General features: G+C 40.2%; 1 protein-coding gene across 4 annotated transcripts in view; it reads right to left on the reverse strand.

Annotated features, from left to right (window-relative positions):
- The window catches only part of LOC114590894 (rho GTPase-activating protein 7-like), a 107,432-nt gene that overhangs the window by 16,771 nt on the left and 71,972 nt on the right, over positions 1 to 18,689 (reverse strand). For 3 of the 4 annotated variants that reach the window (XM_028717485.2, XM_028717484.2, XM_028717486.2), the window contains exons 2-4: positions 4,064 to 4,135; positions 2,679 to 2,760; positions 686 to 749 (exon numbers count right to left, since the gene is read on the reverse strand). In XM_028717485.2, coding sequence (XP_028573318.2) covers positions 686 to 749; positions 2,679 to 2,760; positions 4,064 to 4,135 — 218 coding nt within the window. Of the gene's footprint in view, positions 1 to 685; positions 750 to 2,678; positions 2,761 to 4,063; positions 4,136 to 11,394; positions 11,648 to 18,689 lie in introns of those variants that run through there. The other variant, XM_028717487.2, reaches the window with a different exon arrangement.

The following is an 18,689-nucleotide window of genomic DNA, read 5'->3' on the forward strand; positions in this document are numbered from 1 at the left end:
TCTTTGAATCCAAGATACTTAAGCAAGTCCAATTGATTTCAGTAGGAGATACTTATGACTGGTGGATTTTAGGCCTGCAATATTTTACATGTGTGTGAGAATGCTTTTCAAAGCATTCAGTGCTTTTCAAAGTATTCAACCTAATATTTTCAGCCTAAAGCTTGCCTTGAAAATGCAAAGGATTGCAGCCAAGACATCATGTAATGTAAAAGGATGCTTTGGTCAATCAGCTGCACTTATGCTCAACATTTTAGTGCTGCAATGGTTCAATCTAAAGTGATTTTTAAACCACTTGAGAACTATTTCTGCTTAATGCTAGCTTAGGTGAGTTGTTCTGCTTTTTTTTTACTTTGCATCTGCTTCTAGTTATCTGACTAAAACTCTAAAATCAAAGTGGGCAATTCAGAGCTCAGCTTCAGGGTTGGGTTCTCACATTATTCCATTGGCATGACTTCCTGGTGAGAATTGAGAATGGTTCAAACATATTTGTAACTGAGGAAGAACTTCAGCACAACAAAACTCACAAACAGTTCCCAGTCATAAATAACTGGTGCTTGCTGATTATTAAACAGAAATTGTAAAAAAATTAAATCTCTCTGTGATTTATAGTCTTCTATGTCAACACCTTTGAATTTATATCGAGGAGTTTCTTTTATAAAAACAATTGCATAATTTGGAAACGTACCCTCTTTCTTTGCCGACTTATTTCCACCTTCATTGCTGTGCACTTGTTCAGTGTATTCAAACGCCTGGGGGGGGGGGGAACACATTAAGACGTTTAACCTGAGGTTACTTATAATCTTGTACTAAATGGCTCTTGTACTAAACGGCTCTCAATCCACTAAAGTTCTTAACGGAAATTAACATGTAATTTCATTAAGCCATCTTCATTTCGCTCCAGTATTCCACTAATAATAGTTGGCTATCACCTCATAATGTGGGAAGCTAATCCATACTCAGAGTAGACCCACTGAAATCAATGGATCTAATATACGTAAGGCCACTGATTTTAGTAGGTCTACATTGAGTATAACTAATATTGGATAAAACCCTACAATTCCCTATTAATGCTCTTAAACACATACAAATGGAAACAGGTATAAAATCATGCCTTGGTAACACAAAAATGGTCAAAATGTCAACAGTGATAAAAGTGCATGAGAACCTTCTTGAGATGCAGGTAGAAAACGTTAAAGAATGGTAAACAAGTCCCTCTTTCAGCAAGTAATGGCTAAAAAAGTTAATGTGGGCAACATCATTTATTCCATGCTGAATTCAAGGTAGCACATATAAGCAAACTATTAATATATACATATTGCCTGGTATAATATAAATTTCCTGATGTGCTTTTGTTCTATGCAGTGAATAAACAGAAGCCCAAAAAATAAAAATACAGGGGTTCGTTTCAATTCCAAGAAAGTTTGATTTTTCTGTAACTCATAAATCTCAAATTCTTGCAGTCCAATTACGAACATCTGGCACCTTCTTATCTTTCCACTTTTGCACAAGTTGATAAAAGCCTCAACAATAGATCAATGAATAAAAATTTGCCAGTTCAGACCTGACTCTATGAAGAGATACTTGTTCTTTTTATCTTGAGAAGCTATTTAAAAGGGAGGCCCAAATTGTGTTAGTGTGGGTTACATGAAGCCTTTAAGCAATCTGTTGAGAAATTAAGCAGCTTTTAAAAAGATTGTTGTGCAATTTGTTTGCAATTAAGCAATTACTCCGGTACTCCCCTGGAGTGGGTAAGAGTCATATATTTAGCAAAGCTACTGTTGCCTTAAAAAAAGAAAAATAAATTATAAAGTGCACCTATATTACTACAGCTGCTTTGGCAAAATGTCAGCATCACTTTTGTGCCTGCAGCATCTTACCAAAGCTCTTTCTGAGAATAATTCCAGGGTTCATAATTTTGCAAATGTTGCTACTTTTATTCACTGTAGTTTGGGTCAGATTATTCCTAAACATTAGGCACCCTGAAAAGTTAGAATTCAGGGGGAGAGGGATCTTCCTTAGTGTAGGTAAAATAAAGGAAGTCAGTAGATAAAGGATGTGAGGTGGAGTCAGTGTTGGTCCATTGCAATATAACATATAAAATAGCGTTCTAAAATAACCTACTAACTTTCTCAGAAAGCCAACAATCCAAAAACAGAAGTATCTTTAGTCACAAAACAAAAACATTCTTCTTTCCCCAAGCTAATTAAACCATCTATGGCCTTTTACACTGTGGAGGGCTATTGTTTATATTTGTTACTATGTTATACATTTTTGTGTTTTTATATGGTAAACTGCCTTGTGATCCTCAGATGAAAGGTAGTATATAAAATTAATAATAATAATAATTGTTATTTCAGTTCATACAAGATACAAGACTATTCCTAGGCAGTCTAGAGGATAATGCATGAGCAAACCCAGGTTGATTTGGAGGCAATCAACAGCATGACAGCAACACTGTATGTGTGGAATTGTCCTAGCTTTCAAAAGAAAAAGCCCTTCGAAGACTTGTACAGCCATATAGCAGTTCTTACTACTTACAAATATTCTAATAATTATATAGTAATGTGCCTGTCTTCAGACAGCCAAACAGGAAACTAGTAAGATACAGCCACTGACTTAGTTAAAGCCTCAGGTTGTCAATCTAAGTACACATCTATTTAATTCAGAGCAAAGTTTACCTGTATAGGGATTCTATTGCATCTTGGTCTAAAAACTCATGATCTTTTCTGACAGTTTTGATGTCAATAGGAAACTGCATATCTGCAAAACAGAGTTCACAATGGTAAATGATTTTTTTTTTTGAGAGGGGGATTAATTTCACAAGTTCTTAAATCAGCTCGAAAACAAACCCCCCACTTCTGTAAATCAAGAAAATCTCTAATAAAAATACAAAACAACAACAACAAACAAACAAACAAACAAACAAACTCCCCAAGTAGTGTTTTTTTATAGTGACAGCTGCCAGACTCAAAATGGTCTCAATCTCTGCAAGGAAGAAAGCATAGATTTATAAATGAACCATCAGCTTGCCAGCTGATAGGATTCATTTTTAACCAAAAAAGGTTCAAAATCTTCTATGAAGGAAATAAACACTGGCCTAGCAAACTATGGCTTACCAAGACAGCAGAAATGCACTAGCTCCCAGAGAGGACCTTGCACACACTTTGTGCCTACCTTGTCCTTTCAGCTAGACATGGCTGTTAAGACAAGAAGCAACCTCAGCTGCAGCTTGTGGTTAAGGAGGAGAGAGTTTAACCACATGCCTGGATTCAGACAAAGTGATAAGCCAACACTGAGCTAAAGTGACCAGAGAGGTGCAAAGTAGGTGCAATCTCCTCCCCAGCATTCATGCTAATCTGTGATTATGCTTAGCGTTACCTACAAACATAGCCACTGATTATTAGATGCTCAATCTCTATCTCCATTGTCTACTCAGAGATAGGAACAAGCAGATAATGCAAAACAGGCTCATAACATTGTCAAGAGTCTATCACTAAGTTCATTTCTAGATCATTTTATATTTTGATTTTAAAAAATCTCACAACCTACATTAAAAAATCAAATAAAACAGTCCAGAAGGAAACATTACAGAAGAAAGTCAAATGTAAAATGCACATTTAAAACAGCATAATTAGCAGATAATAAAATGTTTTATGTTCCATTTGCCCACTGCACACAAACAAACTTGAATAAGCTTGCATAAGACAAGCCTGCTGGATCAAGCCAATGGCCCAGCATCTTATTCTCTCAGAAGCCAACCAGTTTGCTTGTGGGAAGCCTGCAAGTTGGACATGAGCACAGCAGCCCTTAGCCCACTTGCAATTCCCAGCAAATTGCAAGTGGGAACTTGCAATTCCCACTTGCAATTCCCAGCATAATGCCTCTGACAATGGAGGGTAGAACACAGCCACCATGGCTAGTAGCCACTGATGGCCTTGTCAGCCATTTCCCTATAACTGACTGCATATTGGACCACAAGGGGGTTTGTTTATAAAGGGAAGGAACATATTGCCAATACTTTTCAATTATTCTGCATCTCAGAACGCCATGGGTGAAGTAGTACCTTCAAACATCTGAGCATATTGGGGGAAGCCAGCAGCTTTCAGCCAATCACAGGCTTCTTTGGCCTCAATTTCTGCAATTAAAAACAAAACAAAAAAGAACACAAATTAAGTTTTGTTTTCCAATACTGAGCAAAAACAACAAACCATTGTTAAGCTATGCTACTATCTTTAAAGCAACCCGTTTTCTTTCCTCCCTACCTTTTAATATATTACAGGCAATCCTCGTTTTGTGTTCCAGATCCCCAGGTGCGTCGGCAGAGTGCATGAGTCTACTCTGCCCCTTTTCATGCCGTTTTTATGACATTTTGGGGATACTTCTGGGTTTGGCATACATCATTTGGACTCGCCTAAACCAGGGGTTGCCTGTACTCTTAATAGTAAGGTAAAGGGACTACCCCTGACCATTAGGTCCAGTCGTGACTGACTCTGGGGTTGCGGCGCTCATCTCGCTTTATTGGCCGAGGAAGCCGGGTACAGCTTCCGGGTCATGTGGCCACCATGACTAAGCCACTTCTGGAGAACCAGAGCAGCTCACGGAAACGCCGTTTACCTTCCCGCCAGAGTGGTACCTATTTATCTACTTGCAGTTTGACGTGCTTTCGAACTGCTAGGTTGGCAGGAGCAGGGACCGAGCAACGGGAGCTCACCCCATCACGGGGATTCGAACTGCCGATCTTCTGATCAGCGTACTCTTCATACACATATCTCATTCTGAGTATCCAAGCGTACAACAGATGCTTTTGACATGCAGTTGTGTCTAAGCTGGTGGCATTGAGTATAATAGTGCCCCTGGTGATTTTCCTGCTCAGATGCATCTTTTGTATAGTCAGAACAATACTTTTGTCTAAACACTGAGAAATTATTTGTGAGGCACACTTTCTGCATTTGAGAAATGATGATGGTTTGAAAACAAGGCTAATGAGGCTAATGCCTCCAGTGTGCCGAGAAATGCTTGTTGCTTTAGAGTGTACAACTAGGCGCTCTGGTGGCTTGGAAGGTGTTCTGTGGTGCTTTGAGGAAACAACCATGCTCCATATGGCCCACCTATTTCCTAAAGTATTTTACTATTTGTTTTACAGCTCACTATCTATAACACCTGGCATCTAGTTCACAAAAACAGATGTCAGGAACTAAAAACTAATGACTTATTTTGTGGCAATTAATAAAAATCCTGTGGCTAACAGTATAACATTCCCACAGGAAAAAGGAAAAACACAACTTTGCAGAACTACAGAACATTCACCAGATGCCTTAAAAATGTAAACATATTTAATATACTTCTGGAAGAGCATAAGCCATCAGTCTCCAACGTGAACCAATATTGCAAGTTACTGTGTCTCTTGTTAAGGAAGGCCGCAGGCTGTTCTCTCCTCTAGTCCAGTTCATGTTACAGCCCTCATATGTCCACCCAAAGCCTTCTGACTGCTGACTGAAAAGGATCTCTACACACACACACACACACACACACACACACCAGCTGGCAAAGCTTTCCTGATGGAATGCATTATTATTAATTTATAGTGTACCTTTCCTCAAAATAGTCATCATTAAGTTATCAGCTTAGAGAAAAGAGTACCAAAAAATATTTCCTGAGTCTCACAAGTTTTGCTTTGTTTCTTATCAAACAAATTTTCAATAATAATAATAATAATAATAATAATAATAATAATGTCCTAGTTTCACATTGATGATTAACCAACTTTTATTGGTATATGCAATTCCAAAAGAATATTATGGAGAACAACTTTCCTTTACAAAAATGATTTTAAGTCTAAGGCAGGAAGGAGCCTTAGATGTGTGGAATGTAGAAGCAAGAGCTTTACGTGGGACTAGCTGAGTACCAAGTATTCAATGAACAAGCTTCCCTGCTCAAAATTTTGCGCTTCCAGGACATCAACATGGGGCTGAAGGCTTGAGACCAGCCACATGGAGCACCACGATGCCACACATACTGAAATTTATAAAGAACCAGGGATATTTCACTTGGCATGAACACCCTAAATCAGCCAGTCAGCAAAGTCTGTTTTCATAAAAAAATTGACATGTTGACTGTCATATTTCCCATACATGCCACCAACAGAGAAAAAATATGTGGCAAGCCCTAGGTTGGTTTGTTTTTTGTGAAAAGCTACTTAAAAGAAGCTTGTTTAGCAGGAGACAGATTCAAATTGGGCAACTTCTTTTGTGTAGCTCATTGCAGGGCTGCCTTTTCAAAGAATGCTCCAGTATCAGTCTTTTTATTTTCTAGTTTCCATTGAGTGGCATTTGCTAAAGGAAAAAAAGATGACAGGGCTTTAAATATATTTTATGGAACCACTGGCATACAGTGCAAGATTCCAGAGCCAGCTCTGACATGACCCCCTACTCTTTGTATGTAACACATTTCCTGGCTTTCTAAACATTTGAACAGTTGAATGTTTCCACTTCCTGCAGGCCTCATTACTCAAAGATTAAAGAACAAGCAGAAGTTCAAAATGAATTGTTCTTCCTTAATAAAACTATCACTGCTAGATCCTTTTGAGAAATCATACAAACATGTGTTATGAATTCTGGTTAATTTTTCATTCTGAGTGCTATACAGGACAAATACTTTAAAAAGGATGCTACCAGGTCAGATCAGTCTGTGCCTGAGAAAACAGGAAGAATGTGCTATTAATTTTCTTCTGTGCTGAGGCAAAGATACCAAATCTTCCTTAAGCAACATTTACAACTATCACTGAAGAAAATTAAGCCAGCTTCCCCTTAGGTATGAAGCAAACTAATGTAAAACTGATTAACATAATCTAGCATGCTTCCATTCCAGTTATTTCAATAGCATATCCACTTCTAATTGCATGCATCATTATGATTACTGTGAAAATACATTAAACACACAAGCAGAAAGTAATCACGTAGCAGCCAGAAGAATGAAAATCAAACTATATTTTATAGAAATGCAAGTAGGAATAATGCCTGTCCTTTACCATTGTCTAACATATTTGAGCATTGGTTACTTTTGATATTTGTGCTTTGTTACAATGCTTTATTATTGAAAACTTTTTTAAAAATAAAAAAATAAAAACTAATATTCCAAGTATTTCATTTTAACAATCTAAACTGGTACTTACTTCTAAAAGACCCTTGTTTAAAGCTACAGAATATAAAAATGTCTAGTTGACAGTAAACATATATACAAACACTAAGTAATTCATTTTTAACTATCTTTGGTGGTTAGAGAAGGAAATGCCATTATACTGACATCTGATTTAAGTTCATCACCTGGCCACCTCTTTCAGCTTTATATCTTATACACAGTTTTTAAGCTTAGATGCAAATGAGAACCAATTATATGCATAAACTATGTTTGAATTTAACAACAGTCATATCTGATGCACAACCACCATTTCCAGCTTCCCATGTCATGGGGTAGTGGAGACCTGAAAGAGCTGAGTAAATCTCAAACATTTAGTTCCATATTAAGATTTCAAAATGCCCATACATGTCCCAAAAGCAGAATGTTTCTCTTCTACTGTTCTTTGTTGCTTTACGTCTTGATTATTGCATTTACATGAAAATGATACTGGCATCTCAACTGAATGTTAATTCCAATCCAAAGTATAGAATTTGCTTGTGGTATTTCTATGCTCCTCTGTGTCTGGTGTGCATAAAAACTGTTAACACAATATGTAAGCAAAAGGGTTTGGCTCCAAAGTTTGTGGGCACTGGTAGCAGCATCACCTGGTGGAGTTCTGCTCAGGATGCTCCTGCCAGGAGAAAACAGTGATGGGAGTACCGGTATTTTCCTTGAATCCCACTTCCTCCTATAACCCCCAGTGCCACCTCTCATGCTATTGCATAGAATCCCCCAACCCCTACAGAGCATATTTTCAGTGGGGCATAAGGGCTGTAAAGTGGTGGGGGGGGGGAGTAAACAAATGTTGTTTCACTCTCCATTCCATCAGCAGGCTTCTTCTACTAGATCACAAGCCTTTCCATTCAAAGTCTAGATCTAGCTAAATTAAAATACAATTACAATAAAAATACAAACACACCACAGATCATGGCAAATTAGACAGTCATGACCTCAAAACTTTAAAAAGGTCCTAAACTACCCATTAAAAGCTTGGGAAATAAATGTTTTTGCCTAGTGCCAAAATAAATACAAAGCGGGCCTCAGAGAAACCTCACTGGGGATAAGCATTTCGCAACCAGGGTGGTCACAGAGAAGGCCCTTCTGACTCATAGTCACTTACGGGACCTCACTTGGCAGTGACACTTGGGAGAAGGTTACTAATAATCACCTCAAGGTCCAGGAAGGAACATATGGGAAGTAACCTGGCTAAAAGCAATAACCAAAGGTAGAAGTCCAATCCCAGTTAACAACCTTGCAGCCCTATTTTGGACTAACTGAATCTTCCATAGAGTTTTACAGGTAGCTGCATGTACAACACCACATTTCAATAATCTACACATTTTATATAGATTCCCAGCTTTGGAAAAAAAATACATTAAGATAGTTTTGCTCCCATTGCTATTTGTACCAATACTTGTAGGTGTTCGCTTTTGCATACTAATGTCATTGTGGCAGCAAAACGAAAAGCCTAACACAATTAAAAACGAAACAAAACATTGTGTTTGCTAGTTCTGAAGAATAAAAAGCAAACTGCCCCAGAACTAAACTAATGTTTTGCCTCCTACTCCTCCTGTTCTTAGAAACCTAACTCTATTGTTCTTCTTCCAACGCCCTCCATCTGCTCCAGAACCAGTCAATATGCATGGGATCTATCTGCCTGACAGCTGCAGCAGCCAGTTGTCACACACTGAAATGCACATTACCTATAGAACCAGAGACTATCCCATCTGCAACTGTTCTAACAAGACCCTTTGTGCAGCCTTCTGTTGTATCATTCTTGTTCTTGGCTGTGTCTGCAGCTGGGGAGTTAACAGTAATGCAAGGAAATGCTGCATATTAATTTTATTAGTACTTCCAATAAAGCACCTATTCCCAAAAATAAATGTTTTCACATACTGTTCTCAGACAGATAAGCTTCTTTTATTTTATTGCATATATGTCTCTATGAAAATCATAAAGTTGAATGAACCTAAACCAACTATCCTTTGGATGCCACATCATGCCTTAATGAAGAATTTCTTCATTTAAATCTATGCTCAGACTATCATAGAATGGTCTGGTTCAAATTTAATGCTAAGCCAAACTAGGACTTAGAAGGGGCAAGTGTGTGGGTACTAAGGGAGAAAATTGCTGCCACTCTGCTCCTCCCCTGGCCTTGTTGCTACCCATAAGATAGTTATGGTTTGTCTTAGTGTTGTGTTCAGACCCAGTCTCATGGAAGCCATAGCAAACCATAAGTTGTAATCAAGGTTTGTGCTTGGTTTATCACTTGAGGTTTGTTTGGGTGAGGCAAAACACAAGCTCAGGTTCACTTACCCTAACCATGGCTTAGCTCTGGATACACAGCAGTGGCCGGGAGGAGTGAAGCAGCAGCAAGTTTCCTCCTGGATAGCCACATGCTTGAGCATTTTTGCTGTTCCACAAAAGTGTCGAGAAAAAGGTATGGCTCAAAATTTGGCATACACATGACCATACTGTTAAGTACAAGTCACTTTCCCATCCACCATTGTCATTAGTGGTGTTGGTGAGCTCCAATTCACAAGGTGCCTACCGTATCAGAATAGTAAGGTAAAATCGAAAAGTATTTTGCAAGTACTGCACAACTAAGAAGTCATCTGTTCAGATAGAGCAGTGGTTCCCAATTTGCTAATTACTGAGGACCCCCTATTTTTCAAAAGCCAAGCCACGGGCCCTCTACTTTTGAAAATTTTGACAACTATGGTAGCTACTTCTGCGAAGCAATTTTTTAAACAAAATGTTGGGTTGCCCCTAATAAGCAAAAGATTTTAGGTATGCTAAAAATCAGACTACAGCTGAGCAATATCTGGTTTTCAACATCATGATATATCAGCAGCTAAACATTGTGATATTCTGATATATCCCAATGTCTGAAATTGGAGATCAGGCATGGGGATGAGGGAAGGAACAGCCGTGGAGATTGGATGGGTGGGGGGAGGAGACGAAGTGGTGGCAGTCAGTGCCTTGAAATTGGCTGCCCCTGCTCTTCCTCACGCAATGAGTGATGTATTGCTGGGTCAAAATCATTATTGCGGTGTGATTTTGAAACCAATTTTGGCCAATATATTTAAAAAACGCACAGTGCTAAAACATACCATAAAACTTGTGATATTACCATGCAAAAATGGCAAAAAATAGTTGGGGGAGGCAAGGGATGGAGCCACAGACCCCCTAAGTGTATTCTGCAGACTCCCAGGGGTCCCTGGACCCCTAACTGGGAACCACTGAGATAGAGGGTACCAGACTATATGGTCTAGAATAGGAGGTCTTCTCTTCAGTCTGACTCTCCATGTACAAAATTGCAGTTTGCAGCACTTCATTCTGCTAATATCAAAGGTGCTGACTGGGAACTTGTTAGCATCACTTCTGTCTCTATGGAGTGGGAACATCCCTCATGATATATCAGGCAACTACCTATTGCCTGAGTCACATAGGTTTTATGAGATAGTTATGTGAGAGTGAAGATTCAGATTTAAATCAGTTCCATGGATCCTTTGCCAACTGTCTGGATTGCAAAAAAGAGAACTAACCTTAAATGTTCCACCACTGCTGACCTACATTCTTCAGAGCTGAGTTAGGGCTGTTTAGAAGCCCAACAGTGGCAGATTAGTATTATTATTCTTGACTTAAGTAGAAAACGCTCTCACCCACTCAAAAAGCTTCGCTCCAGGAAAGATAGCTAGCTAGCTTCTACCAGCTTCCACACGTGACAAAACGGGGCGCAGACGATGGATTTGTTTTATGGCGAGGCACAATCCCTGCCGCATCACCATGCCCTTCCTCGAGTAAGTTCGTATTTCGCAACACTATTAACGGCATACATCTTTCCTAGTACACGTTTTGCAGTCAATGTGCGTTATATTTACTGAAACTAGTATCTTATCCCGCCCCGCTGCAAAAAAAAGGGGTCGCGTTTGTGTTCAACATGCGCGCAAACAAACCTGTTCGTTCCCCAAACTTCAACCCCTTCAAATAACCCAGCCAACCCCAAGCGAAAAGCCAAGCTCGGCAACTACCCGACCCAGGCACAAAATCCTCCTCGAGTCTGGGAAAACCTCTCCTCCTCCGCAGCCCCTTCCCGAGAAACAACCCCCTCCCCGTTGCGTGGCGCTTGCGGCTACTCGGTCGCCCCAAACTCCCGCTCTCCGTTTGAAGGCGCCTCGTTCGCCGCCAGAACTTCCCCCAGGCGAAGGCACTTACGCGTGAGGATCATCCCGCCTCGGTCCTGAGCGCTGAGAGAAAACGGTGCAGCTTCGGCCTCCCGCTCAATTCATCGCCGCCGAAGGAAACCAGAGCGGGAGCCGGGAGCGTGACAGAGGCTGTGAAGGGCTCGCCGAAGGCACAGATCCCGCCCCGCCGCTGCGCAAGAGAGACGACGCGCCCGCCGGCGCTGCTCAGGCGAATGGAGCGAGGCGCTGCTGCCTCCACCCCAGCTCCACCCACCCCGCCGACTTCTCTGGGCGGCCGGCGAAGCGCTGAGGGAAGGAGGCGGCTGCCTCAGCCTCGCAGGCACCTGGCGACTTCCTCTCCTCGAGCGAGGGGCTGGGCTGGGCGGACAATAAGTAGGCACGGTCGCTGTTGTGGACGTGACTGACAGCGACGTGCCAGGAGGGTCCGAGGAGCTTATCTATATCAGTGCCTCGAGGTGTGTGAGGAACACCAAGATTTAATTTTCTGCATGAAAATACAGGGTGGGGGAAGACATAAGGATGCCCCCTTTCTGTTCCATCTTTGGACAATAAGAAACTTCCACAACAGCTTGCTGGATGAGGCCCATGACCCACCTAGTCCAGCAGTCTCAGGGTGGCCAACCAGAAACCTCTTCCCCTTGTCAATTAATAGCTGACTGCCCCTTTCTATTTTTGAGTTTGGTGGGGGACCCAGCCACTAACACAGGGAGGGAGGTCAGGGCAGCCAGAATGGGCAGCAGGGATACAGAACTCTCAACCACCTGAGCCAGCTCAGGGAGGATGGGAGTAGCTTTCCACAACAAAGGGAAACCCAGCCTTATGGAAAGCAGCCAGGGCCATTCTTGAATAGAGAAAAGGTGCTGTGCAACCAGAAGCAAAGCTTTTGGCACAGTAAATTTGCAATAGCAAGGCAGCCACTGGGTGTGAACTGAGCCACTAGCAATGTCAGCTCCCTGCAACCATACCCATAATAATACATATACCTCCTTCCTGTGTATTGTGTATTTTTAGATTGTGAGCCTGAGGACAGGGACACTCTTAGCACTGATTTAATCACATAGCCCGTCCTCTCACCTTGTTGCCTCCAGGTAACAGGGCTGTTGTGCCTTGGAAAGACTTCTGCCTATGACCTTCAGTAGCCAGTTGGGAGGAAGTTCTTTCCCTGTTCTTTTCTGAAAACCTCTAAAGAGTAAGATTCCATGGCCTGTCTTTTAGCTATTGCAGAGATATCCCTAGTTAGCAGCTTGACTAAAATTGCATAAAATGGCATATGTAAGTTTGGAAATTTGTTTCCTTATCGGCACACGAATTGAATTTAGATTAGGAATTTATCAAGTATTGGGTCACCACAGTTCCAGAGCTCTTTTTATTACTCAAGAGAGCCTTTCACTCAATAAGCTTCCTAAAACCAGTTTGTCAGGTCAAGCATTTATTTATCCTATGCTTCAGTTAAGAAACTGAATTCACAAGAACAACAAGAGTCTTATGGCACCTTAAAGGCTAACATGTTGATTATAGACTAATATTTTGTGGCCCAGAGTCCAATTCATCAGATGCAGAAGGTACATTTCTTAAGGCTGCATATAAAACATGTATTTAAAACACATGACTTTCCCCAAAGAATCCTGTGAACTGTAGTTTACCCCTCACAGATGTACAAGTTCTAACGCCTGCAACAAACTACAATTCCCAGGCTTTGGGGGGGGGGGGAGCCATGTGCTTTAAATGTATGGTGTGTGTATGTAGCTTAAGGCTACAAAACCTTCTAATTAAGTAAAAACCAACAGATTAACAAAGAAACATTGGTACTTAGGAACAGTCTAGTACAGAAGAAAAAATGACCACCTGTCATCTATGGGTCCCAGCTAAAACTAGCCAAACATACCATTAAGGACCTACAGTCTAACCTGGACAATGACACTTCCTTTTCACAAGCTGTGGGTGATAGGTCACTTAACCCAAAATAGCTACTTGCCAGCCATAAAAGACCACAAAACAAACACACACAGAGGAACCAGTACCTGCAACAAATCCATATGTCAAGTCAGGCAACACTATTACAGGACATCATAATGAGAGCCACAACATCACCTGCTTATCTTCCAATGTGATATAAGTCATGTGTTAGAAATCTCCTTCTGCATTCTACATAATAAGTAAAAAAAGGCCAGTCCTTATGGAAAAGAATCAATAGGCATAAATGACATCAGAAATGGGAGTATTCAAAAATCAGTGGAAGTTTTCAGTCTTAACACTCTGCTACATGAACAAAGGAATTTCAAAGGAAGGCTCCAATGTAAAATTGCTGAATTCATCAAGTAGTTAAATTCTATTCATTTAGATATGACCAGAGACAAGTTGCACTTCTTATCTCTGTGCTTATTTTACATATTCTAGATGTACTCTTCTTAAGTAGGGAGGGCAGAGGAAATTAAATGCAGTTTACACACACACACACACACACACACACACACACACACACTCCACAGAAATGGTGAGGTATCTTAACCTCATAGCTAAAGCTCTGGATGACTCTAGTCAAGAGGAAGCACTTTTAAGATTCCACATTTAAAAGTTAGGCTATGGTACAATATTCACTTGCATTGGACTAAGTTTCATTGAAATCAGTGCAACTTACTTCTGCGCAGACATAGTGGATTGTTTAGTTAGTCTTCCACCCAAGTAGTAAGATGGGCATGAAATGACACATGAAAGGAAAATTAAAAACAGAAATAAAAAAAGTGTGGGTGGGTGGGTGTGTAAACTTGTGAGCATTTATACCACAACACCCACATCTTCAAAGAATCACTGCTTATCTAAAGTTGTAAAAGATACTCTGTGGGTAGTTCAACATAATGTTCAAAACATAAACCCACCCAGCATGCACGCCGTCCCTATGAGAACACAAGCCAATGTTACACCAAATCTTCCGTCATACAACCCTTTTTTAAGAGTGAGATATTGCCATTATTGCCTGTAAATACCAGTTTGTATGCAAACAAACTGCATAATGGTGTATAGCTTTTTAGACAGTTGTTTAGCCACTTAAGCGTAATGGAATTTACTTACAAATTAAATTTCACTTATTTCAGCCTGCCGTTAAGGGCTTGCATGCACTAGCTGTTTGGCAGTTCTCCAAATGATTCTATTTACACCCACTGAAAATTAATTGTCAGAGGCTGTTTTGCATAATGCAATTAGCTTCCATATGATCTCAGCTGTGTTTGAAAAACTTCAACTTCCTGTATCAGTGAGCTGACTTACAAAAATACAGACACAATTCCGGGATATGATCAAGTATCTTATTCTACATTATGTAAGGTTCGCGTGTTATTTTGCACCTATGTTTTGCCAGCAGCTACATGTGGAAAATTGAGGGGTGTGTGTGTGTGTGTGAAAACCATTATCTGTTCCTATGAATGTCCTATGCTTAACTCTAATCATAAAAATCCACCTACAGGTCACCCTTTTTCTATTAAAAATATGTCTTTAGAGAAATGTGTGGATTTCTTATCTGGCTCACCAAGTAAAACCCTCATAGCTTTCACATATTATCTATAATAATCTCAAGTTTGCCACTGAATGTGAACTTCAAAGAGTCAGAAAGGCCAGATCCCAAGCAATTGTACCTGTGTGATAGATATGCATATCCTATTCACACTTCATTTAGATGCATTTACATAAAACACTCTGCAAACAAGACTGCACATTCACTAAGGGATTGCAACACCTTGGGGTCAAGGGTGGGGACAGGAAGAATCAGACAATCTGCTGGTTCCCAATTACAAAATGGCTGGGAATGAGAAGTAATGTGTTTTCCCAGTGCTGCCTTAACATGCTCAGACATGACAGCCTTTTCATAGGCAGATACAGGAATAAATAACAACACAAATTTTGGGTGGTTTTATAAAAGGAATTAGACAAATTCATGGACAATAAGGCTATGGGTGGGTACTAGCCATTTTGGTTATGTTCTACCCCTCCAAATACCAGTTGCCAGGAAAGGATTGCACTCAGGTCTTCCTGACAGGTTTCCTAAAGGCATCTGGTTGGCTACTGGGAGAAAAGGTTGCTGAGCCTGGTAGGCCTTTGGTCTGATCCAACAAGACACTTCTTATGTACTTAATTAGTGCCTATTATTATTATTATTATTATTATTATTATTACATTTTAAATTACTGTTGTTATGCCATTTGTTTTATTTGCATGATCACACTGCAATTTGTAAGATCATACTGTGGAGGTTGTTTTAATTTTAGTTTACTTTGTAATCTGCTTTGAGTGCACTAGTTTCAAAGGAAGCTTATAAATTGTGGGATAAATAAATCAACAAAATGTTCACAGGCACTCAATAGTTCAAAGAGTGTGATCTCTTAAGAGCATATATGGTATCTCTGTACAGGTCCAAGGCTCTCTCACTTTTAAAAGGAAGATGCCTAAACACAGAGTTAAGGGGTGGGGAAAGAAACATAAAGATTACCAGCATTACTTCAAGTTCCCATTGTGTTGTAATCAGGTGTCCTAATTTAACTGGCTAGCTGGGATTAGCAATAATTTCTTTATTTTTTTTTATATGGATTTAGTCTAGACAAAAACAGTTTGTGGTTTCATCAGCAGCAAACTTCAGCATTTAGGATTGCTCAACTGTCAGGATGCATTTCAAGGATTTCCCATCATTCATTGCTGTAAGAGGAGTTGTGGGTGGGTGGGGGATGTTCACAACTAGAATCCAAAAACATATATTCAGATAGGGTTGCCATATTTAAAAAAGTAAAAACCAGGACACCCTGAAAGTCGTTGAGTTGTTGTTGTGTTTTAGGGAGAAACCACTGAAACTGTTGACTTGACTTGCCTAAAATCAAGGACAAAGCACCACTTTTTGGAAATTCCCCCCGTAAATCAATTCCACCTTTGAAATCACGGTAATTTCTGGGAAGATCCAGACGTATGGCAGCCCTAATTCAGATGATCTCTTACCAGCGGAATTCCTATAAAATTAGGCTGAGGGATGCAGAACTGTTGTGCTGGATGTCACTCGCTTTTATGAAGCATTTTTAATGCTATGCATTTAAGTCTATTTTAAAATGACAGTAGTTGTCCCAAGGGAAGCCAACATGGTGCCCTCCAGAGGTTGTGAACTACGGTTCCCATCATCCCAGCCCACTTCTCATGCTGACTGGGGCTGATGGGAGTTGTAGTCTATAGTATTTGGTGAACAGCATGTTGCCTAGCTCCCTTCAGATTTGAGGAAAAGAGCACAAATGTGATTTAAGCACACACTGTATATTTATACGAAATGTTTATTCTCTTTTAGATTATATTGAATGTAAAGTGGGATTTGTTAAATATATAAACTGTCCCGTAGAGAGATTCCTACCTACCTGAATAGGCAATACCTACCTGGCAATGCACCTACCCACACAGATGCTACAAGGTGCAAGTTTTTCAAGTGTTTGCTCACAGCACAGATGGCAAAACCTCAACAAACAACAGCCCCGTATTTATCTGATCCATTCAGCAACCAGATTAGACTTGCTTCAAGTTTCCCCTTTACTTGCTTTGCTTTCCAAGCCCCATGATTCATATAGCACAATGCTACCTGAAGTTATGCACACCAGAATAGTCTTTAAAAGGACCAGCTATGTCAAAGTGATTAGCCAGTCACAGAAAAGGAGAGCGATAAGGTATTAGCTAAATTGTAATTTCCTCGAGAAGACTTTAAAACATACCTCTAGATCTTGCTAAGAAAAGGCAGAGGAACATGGGGAAAACTGAAGGGTTATAGAGTTATTAGTTAAGAGAACTTAATAATTATGAGTTTGCTCATTTCTCAGATATTTGCTAAGCTGACTTGAAATAGAAAACAAGATATGTTAACACTGTAGCTTTTTGTTTGTATAATTGTTTCGTATAAACGACTGGCGTCTCCAAAACTTTTTCTCAACTGCTTAGTATTTCAGATTCTGTACGGTTTAGTGACAAAGGTGGGGCTAATTTCAACCTAGCTTTTAAACTGCCAATTCTAGTTATTTGCTAAACTGAAGTAATACAGATGTAATCATATACACCTGGGATCTCGAAATGCAGTCTAGTTTAGGGATTCTCCACAATATATGGAGTATCTACGAAATGGAAGCAATCTTGGGGACAAATATACCCTTATTTGGTTATGAATTATCCTGCAAGTCATCTCAAAGCAGCTCACTTTAAACAAAATTCCCAAACTATTTAAAGATTATAAAATAATCTCTTAGGTCCTAAGTAGGGCAGATGGGGACAATCCTAACTGCCAGATATGTTACAGCTGACACAATCAAGCCTGGGCTCCACCTCCAGACTATTTTTTGAAGAAGAATATGCATTCCTTTCCCCAAGCCTGATTTTGGCTTACTGTGTCTTATCCAAGGGACAAAGCTGGGTTGCCTAGCTTGCTTCATGTCCAATTTAAAAAGAAGATCAGACTAAGGGCTAGGTAGAATTAAAATGCATTTTTTTTTAATCTATCATGTTTTTATGCTTTTATCCTGACCCTTCTCCCAAAGCAGGCAGGGCCAAACTTGGCCCTCCAGATGTTTTGGGACTACAACTCCCACCATCCCTAGCTAACAAGACCAGTGGTAAGGGATGATGGGAATAGTAGTCCCAAAATATTTTGAGGGTCAAGTTTGGAGATGCCTGTCCCAAAGGATCCCAAGGTGGCAAACAAGCAATAAAACAATAAAAGGGCAATTAAAAACATCTTTAAAAACACCCTCAGTGCAGGTGCAGACTGTAAAAAATCCCACTACTGATGCAGCCGTTAACTGATGGACATGCGTAAGCCCTAGAAATCCCTCCCCAGCCACTTCAGACACAATTGTTCAGAGTAGGCAGCTGGGTTCTTCTTGAAACTAAAACCTGCTTTTTCTCCTTTTCAAGTGGCAGCATATGTGCTTGCGGACAAATTGCAAATGGAGAACTGAGCTTTGTGTTCTGTAAACATTTGGGGGCCCATCACTTTATGGGGATAATATGTGGGACAGTAGACTTTGGCTACTGAAGTATTTAATGGGGAACCAGTAGCCCTCCATATATTCTTGGACTACAACTCCTATTGTACCTGACCATTGGTCATGCTGGCTGGGGGCTGGAGGGCAACAGATTCCCCATATGTAGTCCAACCTGAATATTTAGTAAATCAACTCAGATAGTGCCAATTGCTATAAGCCTCCAGTGACCTCCTTCCAAAAGGACACTAACTCTGTTGCAGCCTGTAAACTTTTCAATATTCAGAGAAGTCGGGTGGGTGTAATAATTGTGCATTGG

Source organism: Podarcis muralis, chromosome 2 (assembly GCF_964188315.1).
Source record: "Podarcis muralis chromosome 2, rPodMur119.hap1.1, whole genome shotgun sequence".
Lineage (NCBI taxonomy): Eukaryota > Metazoa > Chordata > Lepidosauria > Squamata > Lacertidae > Podarcis > Podarcis muralis.